Genomic DNA, 21,598 nt, shown 5'->3' on the forward strand with positions numbered 1-21,598 from the left:
TGGGAAAAGCCCAAAAGCTCCTGGGAACGGGAAATTTGGGATTGGGGGGGTGGGAAAACCAGGATTTGGGGGCTGGGAAAAACCTGAAACCACCTGGGAACGGGAAATCCGGGATTTGGGGGTGGGAAAAGCCCAAAACCCCCTGGGAATGGGACATTCGGGATTTGGGGGGTGGAAAACCCTCAAAAGCTCCTGGGAATGGGAAATTTGGGATTTGGGGGTGGCAGAAAATCTCAAAGCCTCCTCGAGTCTTAGCAGGATTCCAGGAATTCCCGGGAAGGGCAAATTTGGGATTTGGGGTTTTGGGTTTTGTTTTCTGCGTCCGTTTTTTTTTTGGCATTTTTCTCCTTTTGAGCTTTTAAGGGCTTTTTGTTTGCGTGGGTTTTTTTGTTGTTTTTTTGGGTTTTTTTTGTTCGTTTTCCCCCTTTTTGGAGGTTTTTAGGGGTACCTGGTAGAGGCCCTGTGTGTCGGGGTCACTTTTGGGGTCACTTTTGGGGTCGGGGGCCAGCAGCTGCCCCTCGAGGTGGCCCAGCCGTGCCTCCAGCGCCTCCTTGGCGGCTCTCAGCTCGCTCAGCCTGGGCAGCGAAGGGTTAACGGGGCAAATCAGGGGTTAATGGGGGAAACCAAGGTTTACTGGGGTTTTCTGGGGGGGGGATCATGGGTTCCTGGGGTTTTTTTTGGGGTCCAGAGGGGATTTGGGGGGGTTTAGGTGGAATTAGGGGAGGTTTGGGGGTTTTCGGGGGGATTAAGGGAGGTTTAAGAGGGTCTTGAAAGGGTCTTTGGGCCCCAAACCCCAAAAGTGACAAAGGGGGACCCACAGTGGCCTCAGACCCCAAAGGGCCACCCCAAACCCCAAAGGGACACCAGGGGTGACCCCAAACCCCAAAGGGCCACCCCAAACCTGCCCCCAGCCCTTCAGGGGACCCCAAACCCCGGGGGGGGACCCCAAAGCCCAGAGGGACAATGGGCGTGGCCCCAAACCCATCCCCCCATCGGTGACCCCATTACTGGGCCTGGCTCCGCTGCAGCTCCTGGGATTTCCTGTCCAGGGCCTCCCGCAGGATTTGGGATTGGGGCAAGTCTGGAGCCCCCACGGAACTCTGGGACATTCGGGGACATTCGGGATGTTAGGGACATCGCACCCTAAAATCCCAAACCCCAAACCCATCCCAAACCCATCCCAAATCCCAAACCCATTCCAAATCCTAAACCCATCCCAAGTCCTAAACCCATCCCAAATCCCAAACACATCCCAAACCCATCCCAAATCCAAAACCCATCCCAAACCCCAAATCCATCCCAAACCCCAAACCCCAAATCCATCCCAAACCCCAAATCCATCCCAAACCCATCCCAAATCCATCCCAAACCCCAAATCCATCCCAAACCCATCCCAAACCCATCCCAAACCCATCCCAAATCCATCCCAAACCCCAAATCCATCCCAAACCCATCCCAAATCCATCCCAAATCCCAAATCCCAAATCCATCCCAAATCCCAAACCCATCCCAAATCCCAAACCCATCCCAAATCCCTCCCAAACCCCAAACCCCAAATCCATCCCAAATCCCAAACCCATCCCAAATCCATCCCAAATCCCAAATCCATCCCAAATCCCAAACCCATCCCAAATCCCAAACCCATCCCAAATCCCATCCCAAATCCATCCCAAATCCCAAATCCCAAACCCATCCCAAACCCCAAACCCATCCCAAATCCCTCTCAAACCCCAAATCCCTGGAATTTTCCCGCTCACCGCCAGCTCCTGGAATTTCCCCAGCAGCCTCGAGGTTTTCCTTTTCAGGGAAATTTCGCTCTCGGAGCTCCTGGATTTGGGGGAAAAAGATTGGGAATGGGGTCACGGAAAAAGGGACGGGGAGAAAAATAATTCCCCCAAGGGGGGATTTTTTGGGCTGTTTTGGGGGAATTTTGGGGCTGTTTTGGGGGGGATTTGAGGCTGGGATTTGGGGGAACTTTGGGGCTGTTCTGGGTGAATTTTGGGGCTGTTTTGGGGGGGATTTGAGGCTATTTTTGGGGTATTTTGGGGCTCTGGGGGCTCACCCCTCCTTCAGGATGCTGTAGATGAGCTCGGTGGGGTTTTCGCCGCCCCCCAATTCCCGCTGATCCCGCAGCAGGTCCGGGGTGGATTTCAGCTTCCAGGAGGGAACAAAAACACTCAATTCCAACAAAACCCCAAACCCCCCATTCCAGAGGGGGGGAAAAAACCCCAAATTTTACAGGGAAAAAACATTTTATAGGGGAAAAGCAAAATTTCATAGGAAAATAACCCCAGTTTAACAGGGAAAAACCCCAATTTTGTAGGTAAAAACCCCCAATTTCATGGGAAACTCCCCCAAATTTAATGGGAAAAGTCCTTAAATTTTATAGTAAAACCCTTTTTTTTTTTTTTTTAGGAAAAACCCCAATTTTCAACTAAAACCTCCATCTTTTAGGAGAAAAAAAAAATTCCAAATTTAATGGGAAAAGTCCTTAAATTTTATAGTAAAACCCTTTTTTTTTTTAGGAAAAACCCCAATTTTCACGTCAACCCTCCATTTTTTAGGAGAAAAAAAAAATTATTTTTTGAGGAATTTCCCCCCAAATACCTGCATCTCCACGCTCTGCTCCTCCACGCCCCCAAACCCGCGGGGAATTTGGGGAATTTGGGGCGGGATGGCGGCGGATTCCCGGGAATTCCGAGCATCCAAACTCTGCGAGCGCTTCCTGGGAGCCGCCCCGGGGCCGCGGAACCTCCGCGCCGCTCGCCCGCGGGGCAAATTCCCGTCGAATTTGGTGATCAGGGAATCCACGGAGCGCAGCGGCTCCGTGTCCACATCCCCGGGAATTCTGGGAATCTCCCCATCCTTTTTTCCCGATTTTTCCCCGCTTTTGGGAAAAGGCGCGCTGAGGTCCCCGTGCGATTGGGATCGGCGCAGCTCCTCCGAGGATTTGGGGATGTTCAGGTGCTGATCCGAGGGTTTTGGGACCCCCCGGGATCGCCCCGAAGTTTCCTCATCCCAGGATTTTGGGACCCCGCGGGATCCCCCTGGAATTTCCTGATCCGAGGGTTTGGGGCCCTTCCTTAGCTCCTCATCCCAGGATTTTGGGAACCCCCGGGATCGCCCCGAAGTTTCCTCATCCCAGGATTTTGGGACCCCCCGGGACCCCCCTGAACCTTCCTCCTCTGAAAACCTGTCCACCCCCTGCACCCCCCCCAGCTCCTTCTCCCAACCTTTCGGGACCCCCCGGCATCGCCCCGAAATTTCCTCCCCCTCCTCCTCCTCCTCCTCCTCGGATCCGCTGGGGGGCCGGGCCAGGGGGGCTCTGGGGGGCGTTTCGGGGTGTCCCCCCTTGATCTGCACGCCGAAGCTGTCCCCGCCGCGCTCGCCGCTGTTGAGCACCACGAAGGGCTGCCCGGCGATGCCCTGCACCCGCACGGCCACGCCGTAGGAGCCGCCGCGGGCGCGGGGCGGGCGCGGGGGTCGCCGCGGCTCCCGGAGGTCGCTGATGAAGCGGATCTGGACCCCGTGGTCCAGCGGCGGCTCCGCCATGCCCGAATTCCTGCACCTCAAGGGGAGAAAAAAATTATTTTCCCTCGGTTTCCCCGTTTTTTTCCACGTTTCCCCCCCCGTTTTCCCCTTTTTCTCCGCGTTTCTTGGCGGTTTTTCCCCCCATTTTCTCCTTTTTTCTTGGCGGTTTTTCCCCCCATTTTCTCCTTTTTCTTGGCGGTTTTTCCCCGTTCTCCCCGCGGTTTTCCCTTTTCTCCCCGTTTTCTGCGGTTCTTTCCCCGGGTTTCCTCCTTTTTTTTTTTTTTTTTTTTTTTCCCTGCGCTTCCCCCCGCCGGTTTTCCTCTCCCCCTCCCGCGCCCCGTTTATCGAGGTTTTCCCCCATTTTATCGCGGGTTTCCCCCGCTTTTCCTCTTTTTTTTTTTTTTTTCCTCCGTTATTCCCCTCTTTTTTTCCCCCCGTTTTCCGGGGTTTTCCCAGTTTTTTCCCAGTTTTTTCCCCGGTTTTCCCCCGGTTTTTCGGACGAGCGGTGACATTTTGGGAGCAGCGCGAGGACGGAACCTCGCCCCAGATCCCGGTTTTTTTGTTTTTGTTTTTGTTTTCCGCGGGAATAAATCGGGAATGACGCGAGGAGCTGCGGAATGAGCGGGGGGGGAAGGGGGATTTGGGGATGTTTGTTGGGATTTGGGGATGTTTGTTGGGATTTGGGGATGTTTGTAGGGATTTGGGGATGTTTGTAGGGATTTCGGGGAATTTGCCATGCCAGGATGGGTCTGAAGTGCCGGGAAAATCCCCAAAAAAAATCCCAAAGGGAAGGAGCAGAGCGTGGGATGGGGGTGGGGAAAAGGATCCCAGGGCAGGGATGGGGTTCCCAAATCCTGCTGCCCCTCCGGAATCCCCACAAAGCCCTGGAATGGCAGGGGAGGGATCCTGGGAGCGGAATTCCCAAATCCCTAAATTCCTGGATCCCCAAACCCCCCCCCCCGATCCCTCAATCCCCGAATTCCCAAATCCCCACATTCTGCCGTCCCTTTGGAATCACCACAAATCCCAGGAATCCCAAAATCCCTGGAATTGCAGGGGAGGGATCCCGGCAGTGGAATTCCCAAATCCCCAAATCCCCGGGATCCAGGAAATCCAGGAACCGACCTGAGCGGGGAGCGGCGCGGGTGGAAAATCGGGAATTTTTCCCGGTGGCCAAAGGGCAGCGGGGCCGGGGCGGGGCTGGGAGCGATCCCGATGGGAATTCCGGCAGCCAGGGAAGACCTTTGGAAGCGCCAGGAGGGGTCGGGATCACCGGGAAGGGCTGGGATCCATCCCAGAAACCGGGATCCATCCCAAACCCTGGAATCCATCCCAAATTCTGGAATCCATCCCAAACCCCTGGATCCATCCCAAATCCTGGAATCCATCCCAAACCTTGGAATCTATCCCAAACCCTTGGATCCATCCCAAACCCTGGAATCTATCCCAGATGCCAGGATCCATCCCAGATCCCGGGATCCATCCCTAACCCATGGATCCATCCCAGATCCTGGAATCCATCCCAAATTCTGGAATCCATCCCAAATTCTGGAATCCATCCCCAACCCATGGATCCATCCCAGATCCTGGAATCCATCCTAAATTCTTGGATCAATCCCAAATTCTGGAATCCATCCCAAGCCTTTGGATCCATCCCAAACCCTGGAATCTATCCCAGATGCCAGGATCCATCCCAGATCCTGGAATCCATCCCAAAATTCTGGAATCCATCCCAAACTCTGGAATCCATCCCAAACCCTTGGATCCATCCCAGATCCTGGAATCCATCCCAAATTCTGGAATCCATCCCAAATTCTGGAATCCATCCCAAACCCTTGGATCCATCCCAAACCCTGGAATCCATTCCAAATTCTGGAATCCATCCCAAACCCTTGGATCCATCCCAGCTCCATCCTGGAGCAGGTGGAGAATCCATGGGAGGGGAGGGGGTTGGGAATGTTCCCAGATGGCTCCAGAAAAAAAACGGGAACAGGGGAGGGCTGGAAAACCGAGAGAGGATTGGATATTCCCAAAAAACCGGGAGAGGATTTGGATTTTCCAGAAATCCGGGAGAGGATCGGATATTCCCGAAATGAGGAAATCCGGGACAGGAATTGCTCTTTTGCTCTCCCAGGATTTCACTGGAAAACTGAAAGGAAAAAAAAAAAAAAAACCGGAATTTTGGGGATTTCACTGGAAAATCAGAAGGAAAAAAAAGCAGGAAAAGGGAATTTAGGGCCCAAAAAAAAACCCGGAATGGGAATTTTCCCTGGGAATGGGGTTGGGAAAAATCAGAGAGGCCATCCCGGCCCCTCGGGAAGGGCAGAATTTTGGGAATTTTCCGGCTGGCTGGGATCCAGGGAAGCACAAAGAGCCTTTGTGGCTCCGACCCAGAAAAAGCCGTTTCGTAATTCCCAGAGTGGCCGGAAAATTGGGGGAAAAAAAAAAAAAAACAACCGGGGTGGCTTTTCCAGGATTTTTTTTTCCTTTTTTTTTTCCTTTTCCTGAAGGAGGAAAAGGGAATTTGGAATTTTGAGAATGGAGAAAGGGAGAAGGGGAAAACCCAGCAGGTCAAAGGTGGGAAAGGAAGGAAAAAAATCCCAAATTTTCCCTGAATATTCCCAAAATTGCTGGGTTGGGATCTTCCCAATATTTAGGATGGTCCCAGTGAGGTTTTCCCAAAATTCCGCCCCGTTCCTGAGTCCCTGGGGCCCAAATCGAGCTCCAAATGATCCCAAAGAATTCCCAAATTACCTCAAATGATCGCAAATGAATTATCCCAATGATCCTAAATTATCCCTAATTATCCCAACTCAATTATCCCAAATTAATTACCCCAAACCATCCCGGTTTGTTTTGTTTTTTTTTTTTTGCCTCCGGGGGATCTTTCCCAAAATTCCGCCCTCAGCTCCTCCCCCGGGCGTTGTTTGGGGCCAAAGTCCGGGAATTTGGAGCCGCGCCCAAAAACCGGGAGCGGCTTTTCCGGATTTTCCAGTTTTTCCCGCTTTTCCTGGGAACCCGAAACCGGGGAGGGGCGGAGATCGAGGGGGCAGAGGGAATTGCACCTGGAAAAATGGGAATTTTCACCCGGAAAAAGGCTGGGGAATGGGATCTTTCACCTGGGACAAGGGCGGGGAGAGGGATTTCATTTGGGATCGGGAATTTTCGGGATCATCCCCCAGGAGCTGCTCCGGGGCTCCCTGCGGAGCTGAATTCCAGGAATTCCAGCCCAGCTCTGGGCAGAGCTCCCGGGTTAACCCTCGACCCCAAATCCTGGGAAATCGACCCCAAATCCTGGGAAATCGACCCCAAATTCTGGGAAATCCCGTCCCCGCCGCTGCCGGGACAATCCCGACCCCGATCCCCGCCGGGATCCGGTGACAATTTCCAGGGAAATAGAGCCCGTGGAACCGGAGCCCTCGGGATAAAATTCCTGAGCACAGAAAAGCCTCGGGATAACCGGGAATGATCCCGTTCCTTTGGGATAACCGGGAATGATCCCGTTCCTTTGGGAATGATCCCGTTCCCTGGATACCAAAATCCCTGCAGGGTTTGGGGTCACTCTGGGTTTGCCCCTGAGTTCCATCCCGAAATTCCCGCCCTGAGGAATTCAATCCCACACATTTCCCCCGGGAATTCCCTCCCTGGCCCCAGGAAGCCGCAGGGAAAAGGCGAAACCCCAAATCCTGCCCAGGGAAAAGGAATTCCGATGATCCCAAACCGGTCCGACCGGTCTGGGAACGCCCGGAGCGATCCCAAAAGCCCGGAACAAAGAGGGAAAAAACCCGCTGGACTTGGGATCCCCGGGATTGGGATTCCCTGGGTTTGGAATCCCCTGGGTTTGGGATCCCCGGGAATGGGATTCCTTGGGTTTGGGATAACCTGGATTGGGATTCCTTGGGTTTGGGATCCCCGGGATTGGGATCCTCGGGATTTGGGATCCCCGGGATTGGGATTCCTTGGGTTTGGGATACCCTGGGTTTGGGATCCCCTGGGTTTGGGATCCCCTGGTTTTGGGATTCCTTGGGTTTGGGATTCCTTGGGTTTGGGATCCCCTGGGTTTGGGATCCCCTGGCTTTGGGATTCCTTGGGTTTGGGATCCCCTGGATTGGGGATCCCCTAGATTGGGATGCCCTTGGTTTGGGATTCCTTGGGTTTGGGGTCCCCTGGATTGGGATCCCCTGGCTTTGGGATCCTCTCACTTCGGGAAGAGGCTCCAAAAACGCCCCTGGATTTTTCCCCAATCATTGAAGGGATAAAAGGCGGAAGTTGCGCTGCCCTGAAAGGTCAGGAAGGGTTTCCTGGGGGATCCCAGAACCTGGGACAGGACCCCCTAAAGGGACACCGGGACCCCTTAAAGGGACACTAGGACCCCCTAAAGGGACACTGGGACCCCAAAAAGGGACACCGGGACCCCTAAAGGGACACCGAGACCCCCTAAAGGGACACTGGGACCCCAAAAAGGGACACTGGGACCCCTAAAGGGACACCGGGACCCCAGAAAGGGACACCAGAACCCCCTAAAGGGACACTGGGACCCCAAAAAGGGACACCGGGACCCCATAAAGGGACACTGGGACCGCCTAAAGGGACACTGTGACCCCAAAAAGGGACACCGGGACCCCCTAAAGGGACATCAGGACCCTGTCCGGTGTCCCCAGGACCCTCTCCGGTGTCCCCAGACCCCTCTGCGTGCCACCCGAACCCTGTCCTGTGTCAGCACTGCTCTCTCCCGTGCCACCACGAGCGTCTCCGGTGTCACCAGCACCTCCTCCGGTGTCACCAGCGCCCTGCCCGGTGTCTCCGGGCCTGTGCCCGCTGAGACAAGACCCTGCCCGGTGTCACCAGCGCCCTCTCCGGTGTCACCAGCGCCCTGTCCCGTGCCACCAGCGCCCTGCCCGGTGTCCCCAGCCCACTGTTCGGTGTCACCAAGCCCCCCGCGCAGGCGGAAAGACCCTCTCCGGTGCCACCAGCCCCTGCCCGGTGTCCCCAGGTCCCCGTGCGATGTCCCCAGGTCCCTGTCTGGTGTCCCGAGATTCCTGTGCGATGTCCGCAGCCCGTGTCCCCCCCCCCCCACTCACCGCCCGCTCCCGCCGCAGCCACCGCAACCTGTTACCTTCGCCCAGGCCCCGCCCCCCGACACTGATTGGCCAGCACCACCCCAAACCCCGCCTATTGGGCGCGGCTCCGCACCACAGACCACGCCCAGCACCGCACCGGTGCTGCGTCACGTGGGGGGGTGCCGCCATCTTGAGGAGGGCACCGAGCCCTGGCCGGTATTTTCGCCACGCTCAAGATGGCGACTAAGCCACGCCCACTCGCTACGGCGGCGGGAAGCGGCCGCGTTTCCTCGGCGCAGGCGCAATAGCGGCGTGACTAAGATGGAGGTCGGGGCAGCGCCGCCGCCGTTCTGGGCCGGGGGCCCGGCCCCGGGACAAACGTACATCCCCCGGGCTCTGGGACACACCGACATCCCCCAGCGGGGCACCAGCACCGGGCCCGCCGCGCTGCCCGCGGGCCGCACGCTGTGAGGGCAGCGGGGGCGCGGGAAGGGGTGGGGGATGGGGGATGGGGGGGTCCTGAGTGAACGGGGGAGGGAACTGGGGAGACTGGGAGGGTCCCTGAGGGAGCAGGGAATGGGGAGACTGAGGGGATTTGGGGAAGGGAAATGGGGGGATTTGGGAAGGGTCCCTGAGGGCTGGGGGGGCGAACTGGGAGCGGAACTGGGGGAACTGGGAAGGGGGGAAAGGGAAGGAGCAGAAAATACGGGAATGCCAGGGGGACTGCAGGGGCGCAGGACGAACAAACTGGGAGGAAGCAGGATCCGAACTGGTGTAACTGGGACCAGACTGGTGACACTGGGACCCAGCCTGGTGTGACTGGGACCAGACTGGTGTGACTGGGACCAGACTGGTGAGACTGGGACCAGACTGGTGTGAGTGGGACCCAGACTGGTGTGACTGGGACCAGACTGGTGTGAGTGGGACCAGACTGGTGAGACTGGGACCAGACTGGTGAGACTGGGACCAGACTGGTGTGAGTGGGACCAGACTGGTGAGACTGGGACCAGACTGGTGAGAGTGGGACCCAGACTGGTGTGAGTGGGCCCAGACTGGTGACACTGGGCCCCAGACTGGTGACACTGGGCCCCAGCCCGGTGTAACCGGGCCCCAGACTGGTGACACTGGGATCCAGACCGGTTTAACCGGGTCCCGGCGCGCCGTGACCGGGCCCCAGACTGGTGACACTGGGCCCCGGCCTGGTGTGACCGGGCCCTGGAGCGCCGTGACCGGGCCCCAGACTGGTGTGACCGGGCCCCAGACTGGTGACACTGGGCCCAGCCTGGTGTGACCGGGCCCCAGACTGGTGACACTGGGACCCTACTGGTGACACTGGGCCCAGCCTGGTGTGACCGGGCCCCGGCGCGCCGTGACCGGGCCCCAGCCTGGTGACACTGGGATCCAGACTGGTGACACTGGGATCCAGACTGGTGACACTGGGATCCAGACTGGTTTAACCGGGCCCCGGCCCGGTGTCACCAGATCTAGGGAGCAGGGGAATGGGGAGACTGAGGGGATTTGGGGAAGGGAAATGGGGGTATTTGGGAAGGGTCCCTGAGGGCTGGGGGGGCGAACTGGGAGCGGAACTGGGGGAACTGGGGAGGGGGGAAAGGGAAGGAGCAGAAAATACGGGAATGCCAGGGGGACTGCAGGGGCGCAGGACGAACAAACTGGGAGGAAGCAGGATCCGAACTGGTGTAACTGGGACCAGACTGGTGACACTGGGACCCAGCCTGGTGTGACTGGGACCAGACTGGTGTGACTGGGACCAGACTGGTGTGAGTGGGACCAGACTGGTGAGACTGGGACCAGACTGGTGAGAGTGGGACCCAGACTGGTGTGAGTGGGACCAGACTGGTGTGAGTGGGACCAGACTGGTGTGACCGGGACCAGACTGGTGAGACTGCGACCCAGACTGGTGAGACTGCGACCCAGACTGGTGAGACTGGGCCCCAGACTGGTGAGACTGGGCCCCAGACTGGTGTGACCAGACCCCAGACCGGTGAGACTGGGCCCCAGCCCGCCGTAACCGGGCCCCAGACTGGTGACACTGGGCCCCGGCCTGGTGTGACCGGGCCCTGGAGCGCCGTGACCGGGCCCCAGACTGGTGTGACCGGGCCCCAGACTGGTGACACTGGGACCCTACTGGTGACACTGGGCCCAGCCTGGTGTAACCGGGCCCCAGACTGGTGTGACCAGGCCCCAGACTGGTGACACTGGGACCAGCCCGGTGTGACCGGGCCCCGGCGCGCCGTGACGGGCTCTCTGTGCCAGGAGCCCCATGGTGACCGGCACAGACTGGTGACACTGGGCCCAGACTGGTGACACTGGGCCCAGACTGGTGACACTGGGCCCAGACTGGTGACACTGGGCCCAGACTGGTGACACTGGGCCCAGACTGGTGACACTGGGCCCAGACTGGTGACACTGGGCCCAGACTGGTGACACTGGGCCCAGACTGGTGACACTGGGCCCAGACTGGTGACACTGGGCCCAGACTGGTGACACTGGGCCCAGACTGGTGACACTGGGCCCAGACTGGTGACACTGGGCCCAGACTGGTGACACTGGGCCCAGACTGGTGACACTGGGCCCAGACTGGTGACACTGGGCCCAGACTGGTGACACTGGGCCCAGACTGGTGACACTGGGCCCAGACTGGTGACACTGGGCCCAGACTGGTGACACTGGGCCCAGACTGGTGACACTGGGCCCAGACTGGTGACACTGGGCCCAGACTGGTGACACTGGGCCCAGACTGGTGACACTGGGCCCAGACTGGTGACACTGGGCCCAGACTGGTGACACTGGGCCCAGACTGGTGACACTGGGCCCAGACTGGTGACACTGGGCCCAGACTGGTGACACTGGGCCCAGACTGGTGACACTGGGCCCAGACTGGTGACACTGGGCCCAGACTGGTGACACTGGGCCCAGACTGGTGACACTGGGCCCAGACTGGTGACACTGGGCCCCAGACTGGTGACACTGGGCCCAGCCTGGTGTGACCGGGCCCCGGCGCGCCGTGACCGGGCCCCAGCCTGGTGACACTGGGATCCAGACTGGTGACACTGGGATCCAGACTGGTGACACTGGGATCCAGACTGGTTTAACCGGGCCCCGGCCCGGTGTCACCAGGCCCCAGACTGGTGACACTGGGCCCAGACTGGTTTAACCGGGCCCCGGCCCACCGTGACCGGGCCCTGGCGCGCCGTGACCGGGCCCCAGCCTGGTGTGACCGGGCCCCGGCGCGCCGTGACCGGGCCCCAGCCTGGTGACACTGGGATCCAGACTGGTGACACTGGGATCCAGACTGGTTTAACCGGGCCCCGGCCCGGTGTCACCAGGCCCCAGACTGGTGACACTGGGACCAGCCCGGTGTGACCGGGCCCCGGCGCGCCGTGACGGGCTCTCTGTGCCAGGAGCCCCATGGTGACCGGCACGTCGGTGCTGGGGCTGAAGTTCTCCGGGGGCGTGATGCTGGCCGCGGACACGGTGGGCTCCTTCGGATCCCTGGCGCGGTTCCGGGGCGTCTCCCGCCTCCTCAAGGTCAACGACTCCACCGTGCTCGGAGCCTCCGGGGACCTGGCGGATTTCCAGCACCTGCGGCAGCTCCTGGAGCAGATGGTGTAAGGCTCCCAGGGATTCCCAGCCCGGATTCCCTCGGGAATTCCGGGATTCCCCCATCCCAAAATCCCCAGCTGATTCCCTGGGATTTGAGAATTTCCCATCCTAATTGTTTTCTGTGCGCCAGTCCCCAGAACTCCTCCGCTCCAATCCCAGAATTCCTTCAGCACCAATCATCAAATTCCTTGAGCACAATGCCCAGAGTTCCTTGGGCACAAATCCCTGAATCTCCTGGAGCTCCATCCCCGAATTCTGCGGCGTTTTTTGTTCTTCCCCAATCCCTGAACCCCTGATCTCCAATCCCTGAACCCCTGATCTCCAATCCCTGAACCCCTGATCTCCAATCCCTGAACCCCTGATCTCCAATCCCTGAACCCCTGATCTCCAATCCCTGAACCCCTGATCTCCAATCCCTGAACCCCTGATCTCCAATCCTCCCTCAATCCCTGCTCTCCAATCCCTCAATCCCTGATCTCCAATCCCTGAACCCCTGATCTCCAATCCCTCAATCCCTGCTCTCCAATCCCTGCTCTCCAATCCCTCAATCCCTGCTCTCCAATCCCTGAACCCCCGTCCCCAAATCCCTGCCCTCCACTCCCCGCATCCCCGATCTCCAAGGCGGAATTCCGTGGAATTTCAGGATCGACGAGGAGCTGCTGGGGGACGGGCACAGCTACAGCCCGCGGGCGCTGCACTCGTGGCTGACGCGGGTCCTGTACAACCGGCGCTCCAAGATCAACCCCCTCTGGAACACCGTGCTCATCGCCGGCGTCTACGGCGGGGAGAGGTGACGCTCCCGGCGCTGCCGGTTCCCGGGGTTCCTGCTCCTTCCCAGGGGAATTCCTGCTCCTTTTTCCTGCTGTGGCTCCTGCTGCTTCGCGGGGAAATGAGACTTTTCCCTGGGGTGGTTTCTCCTGCTTCTTCCTGGGGAATTCCTGCTTTTCCCTGGGGGGTTTCCTGCTTCTTCCTGGGGAATTCCTGTTTTTTCCTGGGGGTGGTTCCTGCTCCTTCCCAGGGGAATTCCTGCTCCTTTTTCCTGCTGTGGCTCCTGCTGCTTCGCGGGGAAATGAGCCTTTTCCCTGGGGTGGTTTCTCCTGCTTCTTCCTGGGGAATTCCTGCTTTTCCCTGGGGTGTTTCCTGCTTCTTCCTGGGGAATTCCTGTTTTTTCCTGGGGGTGTTTCCTGCTCCTTCCCAGGGGAATTCCTGCTCCTTTTTCCCGCTGTGGCTGCTGCTGCTTCACGGGGAAATGAGCCTTTTCCCTGGGGTGGTTTCTCCTGCTTCTTCCTGGGGAATTCCTGTTTTTTCCTGGGGGTGGTTCCTGCTCCTTCCCAGGGAATTCCTGCTCTTTCTTCCCGCTGTGGCTCCTGCTGCTTCGCGGGGAAATGAGCCTTTTCCCTGGGGTGGTTTCTCCTGTTTCTTCCTGGGGGATTCCTGCTTTTTCCTGGGGTGTTTCCTGCTCCTTCCCAGGGGAATTCCTGCTCCTTTTTCCCGCTGTGGCTCCTGCTGCTTCGCGGGGAAATGAGCCTTTTCCCTGGGGTGGTTTCTCCTGCTTCTTCCTGGGGAATTCCTGCTTTTTCCTGGGGGTGTTTCCTGCTCTTTCCCAGGGGAATTCCCACTCTCCCGTTCCATTCCGCAGTTTCCTGGGATACGTGGACATGCTGGGCGTGGCCTACGAGGCGCCGTCGCTGGCCACGGGATTCGGGGCGTACCTGGCCCAGGTGAGCCCGGGCTCGGGTCTTCACTCCATCATTGAGTTCTTGATTGGTTCTTTTCTTTTTTGCTTCATTCCTTTCTGGCTCCTCATTTTTTAACTGATGTTTTGATCACTTGACCTGATTTTGATTGATTGGTTCCTTCATTCCCAATCCGTGTGCAGCCGCTGCTGCGGGCGGAGCTGGAGCGGGAGCGGGATCGGCTCCCGACGCGGGAGGAGGCGCGGGAGCTGCTGGAGCGCTGCCTGAAGGTGCTCTACTACAGGGATGCTCGCTCCTTTAACAGGGTTTGTATCCCAAATCCACCCCAGATCCATCCCCAGATCCATGGGATCCATCCCCAGATCCATGGGATGCATCCCAAACCCACCCCAATCCCGGGACTGGGCACTGCTGGAGCGCTGCTCTACTACAGGGATGCTCGCTCCTTTAACAGGGCTTGTATCCCAAATCCACCCCAAAATCCCGGGAATTCATCCCCAAAATCCATCCCCAAACCCACGGGATGCGCCCCAAACCAATCCCAGGTTTTTTCCCCCCCGGAATTCCGGGCGGGATTGAGGAATTCCGGGCTTTTCCCGCAGTACGAGGTGGCCACGGTGACGGAGAAGGGCGTGGAGCTGGAGGGACCCCTGACCCTGGAGGCCAACTGGGACATCGCCCACCTGGTCAGGTAATTCCCGCCCGGAATCTTGGGATTTGGGAATTCTGGGGACATCCAGGTGTTCTGAGTGGGATCCAGCTGTTCCTGGGGCTATCCAGGTGTTCTTCCTGCCCCTCTAACTCCTGCTTTTTGCCTTTTTTTTTCCCGTTTTTCCAGAGGTTTCGAGTGATCTCCAGGAGCTGCTCCGGCCATGGTGAATTCCTGGTTTTTTATCCCATCCCTTCTTTCCGTCTGGAATGGCAAATCCAGCTTTTTTTTTTTTTGGGAATAAAATCGTGTAAGACCTACCCGTGTGTTTGTTCTTTGGGAATCCTCAGAATTCTGTGGGAATTCTGCCGGAAAAACACAGATTTCAGGGAGTTCTGGAATTCCGGGTGGACGCCGTGGCCCCAAATCCCAATTTTTACCGAAATTGTGGAATTTCTGAGGTGGGAAAAGCCCTTCTGGGATGGAGCCTGGGCATCCCTAAACCCTGTCCATGATTTTGAGGCCATTCCCAAGCTTGGGAATTCCAGGCTGGGTTGAATCCAAAACCAGCCCAAATTTGCCCCAAATCCTTTTACAGGGAATTGTGGGAATTCTGAGATAAAATCCCAATTTTTGGGGAATTTTTGCTGCTGCAAATGGACCTGCAGGGGTTTTTCTGGGAATTCCAGGGTTATGGAATATTTCAGTAAATTAAGGTTTCTGTAAAACCCTGGAAGATTTTACTAAAATATTGGAATATTTCAATAAGCAAGGCTACAAAAATCCAATTAAAATGGAAATTTTCCTCTCCCTACTCCCAAAATTACTCCAGCAGCATTTTCCCAACTTTTCCTTAAAAAAAAAAAAACAGGAATTCTCCATGGAAAAAAAACAATTCTGACCCTGAATTTCAATGAGCAAGGCTACAAAAATCCAATTAAAATGGAATTTTTCCTCTCCCTACTCCCAAAATTACTCCAGCAGCATTTTCCCAACTTTTCCTTAAAAAAAAACCCCAGGAATTCTCCATGGAAAAAACAAATTCTGACCCTGTAGAAGTAATGAAATCCAGGATTTTTCCACCCAAATCCCTTGGGAATGAAGGAATGTTTTCCACAATAAAAACACTGTTTATTTATAAATCCATTTCCCTGCTTTTATTCCATGTTCTCCACTCCTGTACAATTCCAAGCTGATCCATATTTTTTTATTTTTTAAATTTTATTTATTTTGATTTTTTTTTTAATTATTTTTTTCATGTTTTTTTTTTTTCATGTTTTACTTTGGGGAAAAAAAAAACAAAAACAAAAACAAAAACAAAAAACCAAAACAAAACCAAAAAAACCCAAACCTCCACAAATCTTATGGAAAAACAGGTGCTGGGTGCCTCTGGAATTTGGGAATTCCAAGAACTTTTAAAATTTAAAAAAAAAACAAAACATTTTTCCCAAAAAACATGCAAATTCCCGTAAAAAAATCGGAGCTGGCAGTGAAAAATCAACCCAAAACCTTTTTTTTTAAACGGATTTTTTCGGGTTTCCTGTCACAGTTTTAGTCCCAAATCCTGGATTTTCTGATCCTAAGGAAGGCAGGGTTTTCCAGGATGGTTCTTTATTAAATAAAGTTGATAATTAACAATCCAAAAGGGGGAAATCCAAGGAAAAGTTGGGTTTTTCTGCCCCTCCAATGGGAATTTTTTGGGGCAGAAATTGGGAAAATCGAGGTCGGGACAGGAAAAGCAGCGCCAGTCCCAAAAATTGCTGGTGTGGAATGGTGGCTCCACAATTCCCAAGACAAATTCCCTCAAAACTCCCTAAAATTCCACCAAAATTCGGTCAAAATTCCCAATTTCCATTAAAAAAACCCCCAAAATAGCTGAATCTTCGCAGCCAATCCGAAGGAATTTTCCATAAAAACAGATTTTTTGGGTTAAATTCCAAAAAACAGTCAAGGAAAAAAGAAAAAACTCCCCGAATTTTTTTTTTGGGGGGGAGTTAAATCCAGGGATTTTTTTTGTCTTATTGGAAAAAAAAAACTGGGCACAAACGACGTCAAATTCCAGGAATTACGGTACAAGTGAGGTCAAGAAAATTCCCAAAAAATATCCAGCCACGAGAGAGAATTCCAAGGAAATACCAACACAGGGAATCCAAGTTGGGTTGGTTTTTTTTAAAATTTAAAAAATAAAGAAAAAAAAAAAACCCACGAAAATCCTCCCAAAAAATTGGCGGCAACGGCAAATCTGCAAAAATCCCAGAAATCCGCCGGGAACTGTTTGTTCCCAAAAGTGGGAATGTTCTTTGTTTTGGGGCCAAAAATTTGGGAATATTCTTTGATTCTGGGGCCGAAACTTGGGAAAATCCTTGGGTTTTTGGGGCTAAAAAATGGGAATATCCTTTAATTTCTGGCGCACTTTGGGCTCTCCAGAAACGGGGAGCTTCCTTTTGATTTTTGGGGCCAAAACCAAGAATTTCCTTTCATTTTGGCGGCCAAAAATAGGGGATATCCTTCAAGTTTGAGGGCGGAAAATTGGGAGCAGCCTTCGGTTTCTGGGATTTGCTTGGATCTCCAAAAAACAGGGAATATCCTTTAAGTTCCGGGGGCTGGGCACTGGGAATATCCTTCCAAAAACTTGGAATATCCTTCCATTTCTGCAGGCAAAAACTTGGAATATCCTTCCATTTCTGCAGCCAAAAACTTGGAATATCCTTCCATTTCTGCAGCCAAAAACTTGGAATATCCTCCCATTTCTGCAGGCAAAAACTTGGAATATCCTTCCATTTCTGCAGCCAAAAACTTGGAATATCCTTCCATTTCTGCAGCCAAAAACTTGGAATATCCTTCCATTTCTGCAGCCAAAAACTTGGAATATCCTTCCATTTCTGCAGCCAAAAACTTGGAATATCCTTCCATTTCTGCAGCCAAAAACTTGGAATATCCTTCCATTTCTGCAGCCAAAAACTTGGAATATCCTCCCATTTCTGCAGCCAAAAACTTGGAATATCCTTCCATTTCTGCAGCCAAAAACTTGGAATATCCTTCCATTTCTGCAGCCAAAAACTTGGAATATCCTTCCATTTCTGCAGCCAAAAACTTGGAATATCCTCCCATTTCTGCAGCCAAAAACTTGGAATATCCTTCCATTTTCGGGCCCAAACCCAGGGAACGCCCCTTCCACTCCCAGCGCTCCTTGGCCTCTCCAAACGCAGGAATTTCCGGGATGAATCCCTCCCGTTTTTTTTGGGTTTTTTTTCCGGGAATTCTCAAATTTCCATCAGATCCAAATCGGCCTCCTCGAAGCCGTAGAAGGACTCGGCCTCGCTCTCCCCCTCGAAGAGCCGGTGCAGGATTTCGGGATCGGCCTCGGGGTCGTCGTTTTCCGGGAATTCCGGGGACGACTGCCCGCTTTTGGCGATCCTCAGCCTCTCCTCCATGGCGGCGATCAGCTCCTCCTGCTCGTCGCCGTTGCGCCGCGGCGACGCCGAATCTCCGGCCGGCGCCGGCAGGACGCTGGCCACCAGGAAAGATTTCCGGATCAACTCCGGGCAATCGCCGAGGATCTCCAGAGCTTCTCCCAGCCAGCCCAGCAGCAGCTGGAGCAGCGCCGAGGAGTCGGCATCCAGCGGGCCTCTGGCCCGTTCCTTCCATTTTTTGCGGAGGAAGCTCTTGAGGGATCTCTTGACGCACACGTCCAGCGGCTGCGCGCGGGAGCTGCAGCCGGCCGGGATGACGGCCGGCAGCGCCCCGGCCGCGCTCAGCACGGCCAGCACCTCCTCGGAGAGGTGCGTCCGGTGGCAATCCAGGACCAGCATCCCTTTGGAAGCGCCGCCTCGGCGTTCCGCGTGCTTCCTCCACACCCTGGCCGCCCACAGTTCCATGATCTCGTCGTCGCCGCAGCCGTCCTCCTTGGACTCCAGCAGCACGGATCGGGGAAGGGCGGCCGGGCGGGGGAGGCGGCCCCTGGACACCACCAGGGCGGGGAGGACGCCGCCGTCGGCCAGCACGCTCAGCACCAGCTCGCACCACGGCTCCCCGTTGCCCACGGTCTGCAGCGCGCTCTCCTTGCGCTCGTCGCTGCCCAGGACCTCGGCGTCCAGGAAAAGGGAGATCTCGTCCACGGCGGCGATCATGGCCAAGGGCAGCTCCTGCGTGTGGATCTGGCGCTGCACGAACTCGATGAAGGCGCCGGCGTTGCCCTGGATCTCCTTGGGGAGAGGGCGGGCCACGCCGCGGCGCGTGTGGGTGCCGAGGTGGTGGCGCAGCATGAAGCCCACGGCCCACTCGTAGGAGATCTGGAAGCCTCCCTCCAGGGCGCGCCCGATCTTGGTGGCCTTCTGGAAGAGCGTCTCCTCGTTGACCGGCAGCTGCTGCTCGCGCTGCGTCAGCACCCACTCGGCCAGCTTCTCCTCGGCCTCCAGGCTCAGGTACTTGCCCTCGGGCAGCTCGGGGCGGTCGTCCCGGAAGGCCTGGAAGCGCCGGAGCCAGCGGCGGATGCGGCGCGGAGGGTTCCGGAAATGCCGGGCCGCCTGCTCCGTGCTGGAGCACAGGGCGAACAGCACCACGCGCAGCTTCTTGACGGAGAGCTGCTCCTTCCTGGGGGGCTCGGGGTCCTTTTGGGGAGGGTCCCCGTCGGGGGGACGGGGGGTCGGGGTTGGCTGGGGGTGCTGGGGAAGGGGTTGGAGAAAGGGAGAATAGGGAAGGGAGGAAAAAGGGGAGAGAAAAGTGGGGGGAAAAGGGAGGGAAAAGGAAAAACAAGGGGGAAGAAGGGGAAAATGAGGGGAGGAAAAAGGGGGAGAGGGGAAAAAAGGAAAAATAAAATGGGGAAGGGGGAAAAAAGGGGAAGGAAAAAAGAGGAGGAAAGGAGGAGAAGGGGGGAAAAGGGGGTAAGGAAAAAATATGGGGAACAAAAAGGGGAGGGGAAAAAAGGGGAGGAAAAAAAAGGGAGGAAAAAGGGGAGAGAAAAGTGGGGGGAAAAGGGAGGGAAAAGGAAAAACAAGGGGAGAAAGAAAAGGAGGGAAAAGGGGGGAAAAATGAGAAAAAATTCCCAATGCCATGGACTGGGGGGACGAGGAGAAACAGGAATTTTTTATTTACCTGGAATGTGACATCCAAGAAGGCCCTGGAATAAAATAAAACAGAATATTTCAGGTTCTTATTCTGATTCACTTGAGGTGGTTTAGGCTTTTACTTAATTTTATTTCAGAGGAATTTGGGATTTGTGAGAATCCCTGGAAAAGCTGGAATCACACCAAGCTCCCTCAGGAATGAATTGTGAATTTCCATCCCATTAAAAAAAAAAAAGCAAAATTAACTCAAGTTTATTCCCAACCTGAGCTCCAGAATATGAAGATTTCTTGGATTTTGGCTGGAATTTCAGGTTTTTCCTGGTTTTTTTTCCCTTTTTTTTTTTTCCTTTTTTTTTCCCTTTTTTTTTTTCCCTTTTTATTTTTTCCTTTTTCTTTTTCCCTTTTTTTTTTCCCTTTTTTTCCCTTTTTTTTTTTCCCTTTTTTTTTCCTGCTTTTACCTTGGACAATGATGTTGCTGGACTCGTGGGAGGGGTTGAACACCAAATGTTTGGCCATGGAGTCTCCCTCAGAGGTGACAAAGAGGCAGGAGGAGCACGAGAGCCTCACCCCGCTGGGAAAAGGGGAAAAAAGAGGAGAAATGGGAAAAAAGGGGGGAAAAAAAAAAATCCCTGGGTTTTTCCCAGAGTGAAAAAGGTCAGGAATTCCCCTGGAATTGGGATTTTGGGGGTTTTTTTGCATACCTGGCCGTGTAGTTCTTGAATAAAGCCAAATATTTGGGGCTTTTCCTGGGAACGTGGTTGCTGGAGAGGGAAAGAGATGGAAAAGTCAGGGATCAAAGGAAACACCCCACAAATAATATAAATCCCATAAAAAACCCTATGAAATTCCCTAAAAATCAGGTTTATATATAAACCCATATAAAATATCCTATAAAAGTCATATAAATACCCTAAAAAATGCATATAAAATTCCCAAGAAGATCATGGAACACATCCTATAAATCCATTGAAAACAGCCCACACAATCCACAAAAACTCCCCTATAACACCCACACAAAATCTCATCTGAAACCCCATAATATTCCCAATGAAACTCCATAAAAACCCCACAAAATCCTCCACAAATCCATACAAAACATCCTAAAAAAAACCCATAAAAATCACCTATAAACCCATTAAAAAATCTTCTATAAAACACTTGAAAACCGCTCAGGAGCCCAAAACTGTTCCCAAATCCCAGATTTTTCCATCCTTGACCATGGGGTTGGGCCAATTCCCCCATTTTTCACTATTTTTGCTCCTGCTTTTGTTCCCATTCTTTCCCAAATCCCAATTTTTGCCCCCAGAGCCATACTTGACCATGTGTTTGGGCCCAATTCCCCCATATTTGACTATCTTTTCTCCTCTTTTTGTTCCCATTTTTTCCCAAATCCCCTTTTTTGCCCCCAGACTCCCTACCTGATCATGTGCTTGGGCCCAATTCCCCATTTTTCCCTATTTTTGCTCCTGCTTTTGTTCCCATTCTTTCCCAAATCCCAATTTTTGCCCCCAGAGCCATACTTGATAATGTGCTTGGGCCCAATTCCCCATTTTTCCCTATTTTTGCTCCTCTTTTTGCTCCCATTCTTTCCCAAATCCCCATTTTTTCCCCCAGAGCCATACTTGATCATGTGCTTGGGCCCAATTCCCCATTTTTCACTATTTTTTCTCCTCTTTTTGCTCCCATTCTTTCCCAAATCCCCAAATTTTTTCCCCCAGAGCCATACTTGATCATGTGCTGGGCGTAGGCGCGCGAGCAGCAGGAATTCCCCATTTTTCCCTATTTTTGCTCCTCTTTTTGCTCCCATTTTCTCCCAAATCCCCATTTTTTGCCCCAGAGCCATACTTGATCATGTGCTGGGCGTAGGCGCGCGAGCAGCAGGAATTCCCCATTTTTCCCTATTTTTGCTCCTCTTTTTGCTCCCATTCTTTCCCAATTCCCCATTTTTCCCTATTTTTTCTCCTCTTTTTG

The 21,598-nt window shown here is 54.5% G+C and overlaps 3 protein-coding genes across 3 annotated transcripts in view; 1 reads left to right on the forward strand and 2 right to left on the reverse strand.

Annotated features, from left to right (window-relative positions):
• Positions 1-448: 448 nt before the first annotated feature.
• LOC121340497 (cingulin-like) lies at positions 449-8,664 on the reverse strand (the record flags this gene model as incomplete). Its single annotated transcript, XM_041413302.1, has 7 exons — positions 8,648-8,664; positions 4,657-4,773; positions 2,608-3,562; positions 2,063-2,154; positions 1,758-1,827; positions 1,009-1,100; positions 449-575 (listed from the first exon to the last, which is right to left on the reverse strand). Coding segments are annotated over exons 3-7 (1,326 nt in total), but the record flags the coding sequence as incomplete, so codon positions are not given.
• Positions 8,665-8,884: 220 nt separating this feature from the next.
• On the forward strand, positions 8,885-14,881 carry PSMB4 (proteasome 20S subunit beta 4). Its single transcript, XM_041413301.1, has 7 exons — positions 8,885-9,058; positions 12,014-12,220; positions 12,859-13,005; positions 13,855-13,936; positions 14,095-14,217; positions 14,515-14,603; positions 14,751-14,881. Exons 1-7 carry the CDS (start codon positions 8,913-8,915, stop codon positions 14,761-14,763), a joined length of 807 nt encoding a protein of 268 aa, XP_041269235.1. The 5' UTR covers positions 8,885-8,912; the 3' UTR covers positions 14,764-14,881.
• Positions 14,882-16,551: 1,670 nt separating this feature from the next.
• The window catches only part of POGZ (pogo transposable element derived with ZNF domain), a 23,969-nt gene continuing 18,922 nt past the window's right edge, over positions 16,552-21,598 (reverse strand). Inside the window, 4 exon segments of the mRNA XM_041413304.1 lie at positions 16,552-19,283; positions 19,611-19,680; positions 20,086-20,198; positions 20,329-20,388. Coding sequence (XP_041269238.1) covers positions 17,825-19,283; positions 19,611-19,680; positions 20,086-20,198; positions 20,329-20,388 — 1,702 coding nt within the window. The 3' untranslated portion in view covers positions 16,552-17,824.

Source organism: Onychostruthus taczanowskii, unplaced genomic scaffold (assembly GCF_017590055.1).
Source record: "Onychostruthus taczanowskii isolate IOZ18803 unplaced genomic scaffold, ASM1759005v1 scaffold400, whole genome shotgun sequence".
NCBI classification, from domain to species: domain Eukaryota; kingdom Metazoa; phylum Chordata; class Aves; order Passeriformes; family Passeridae; genus Onychostruthus; species Onychostruthus taczanowskii.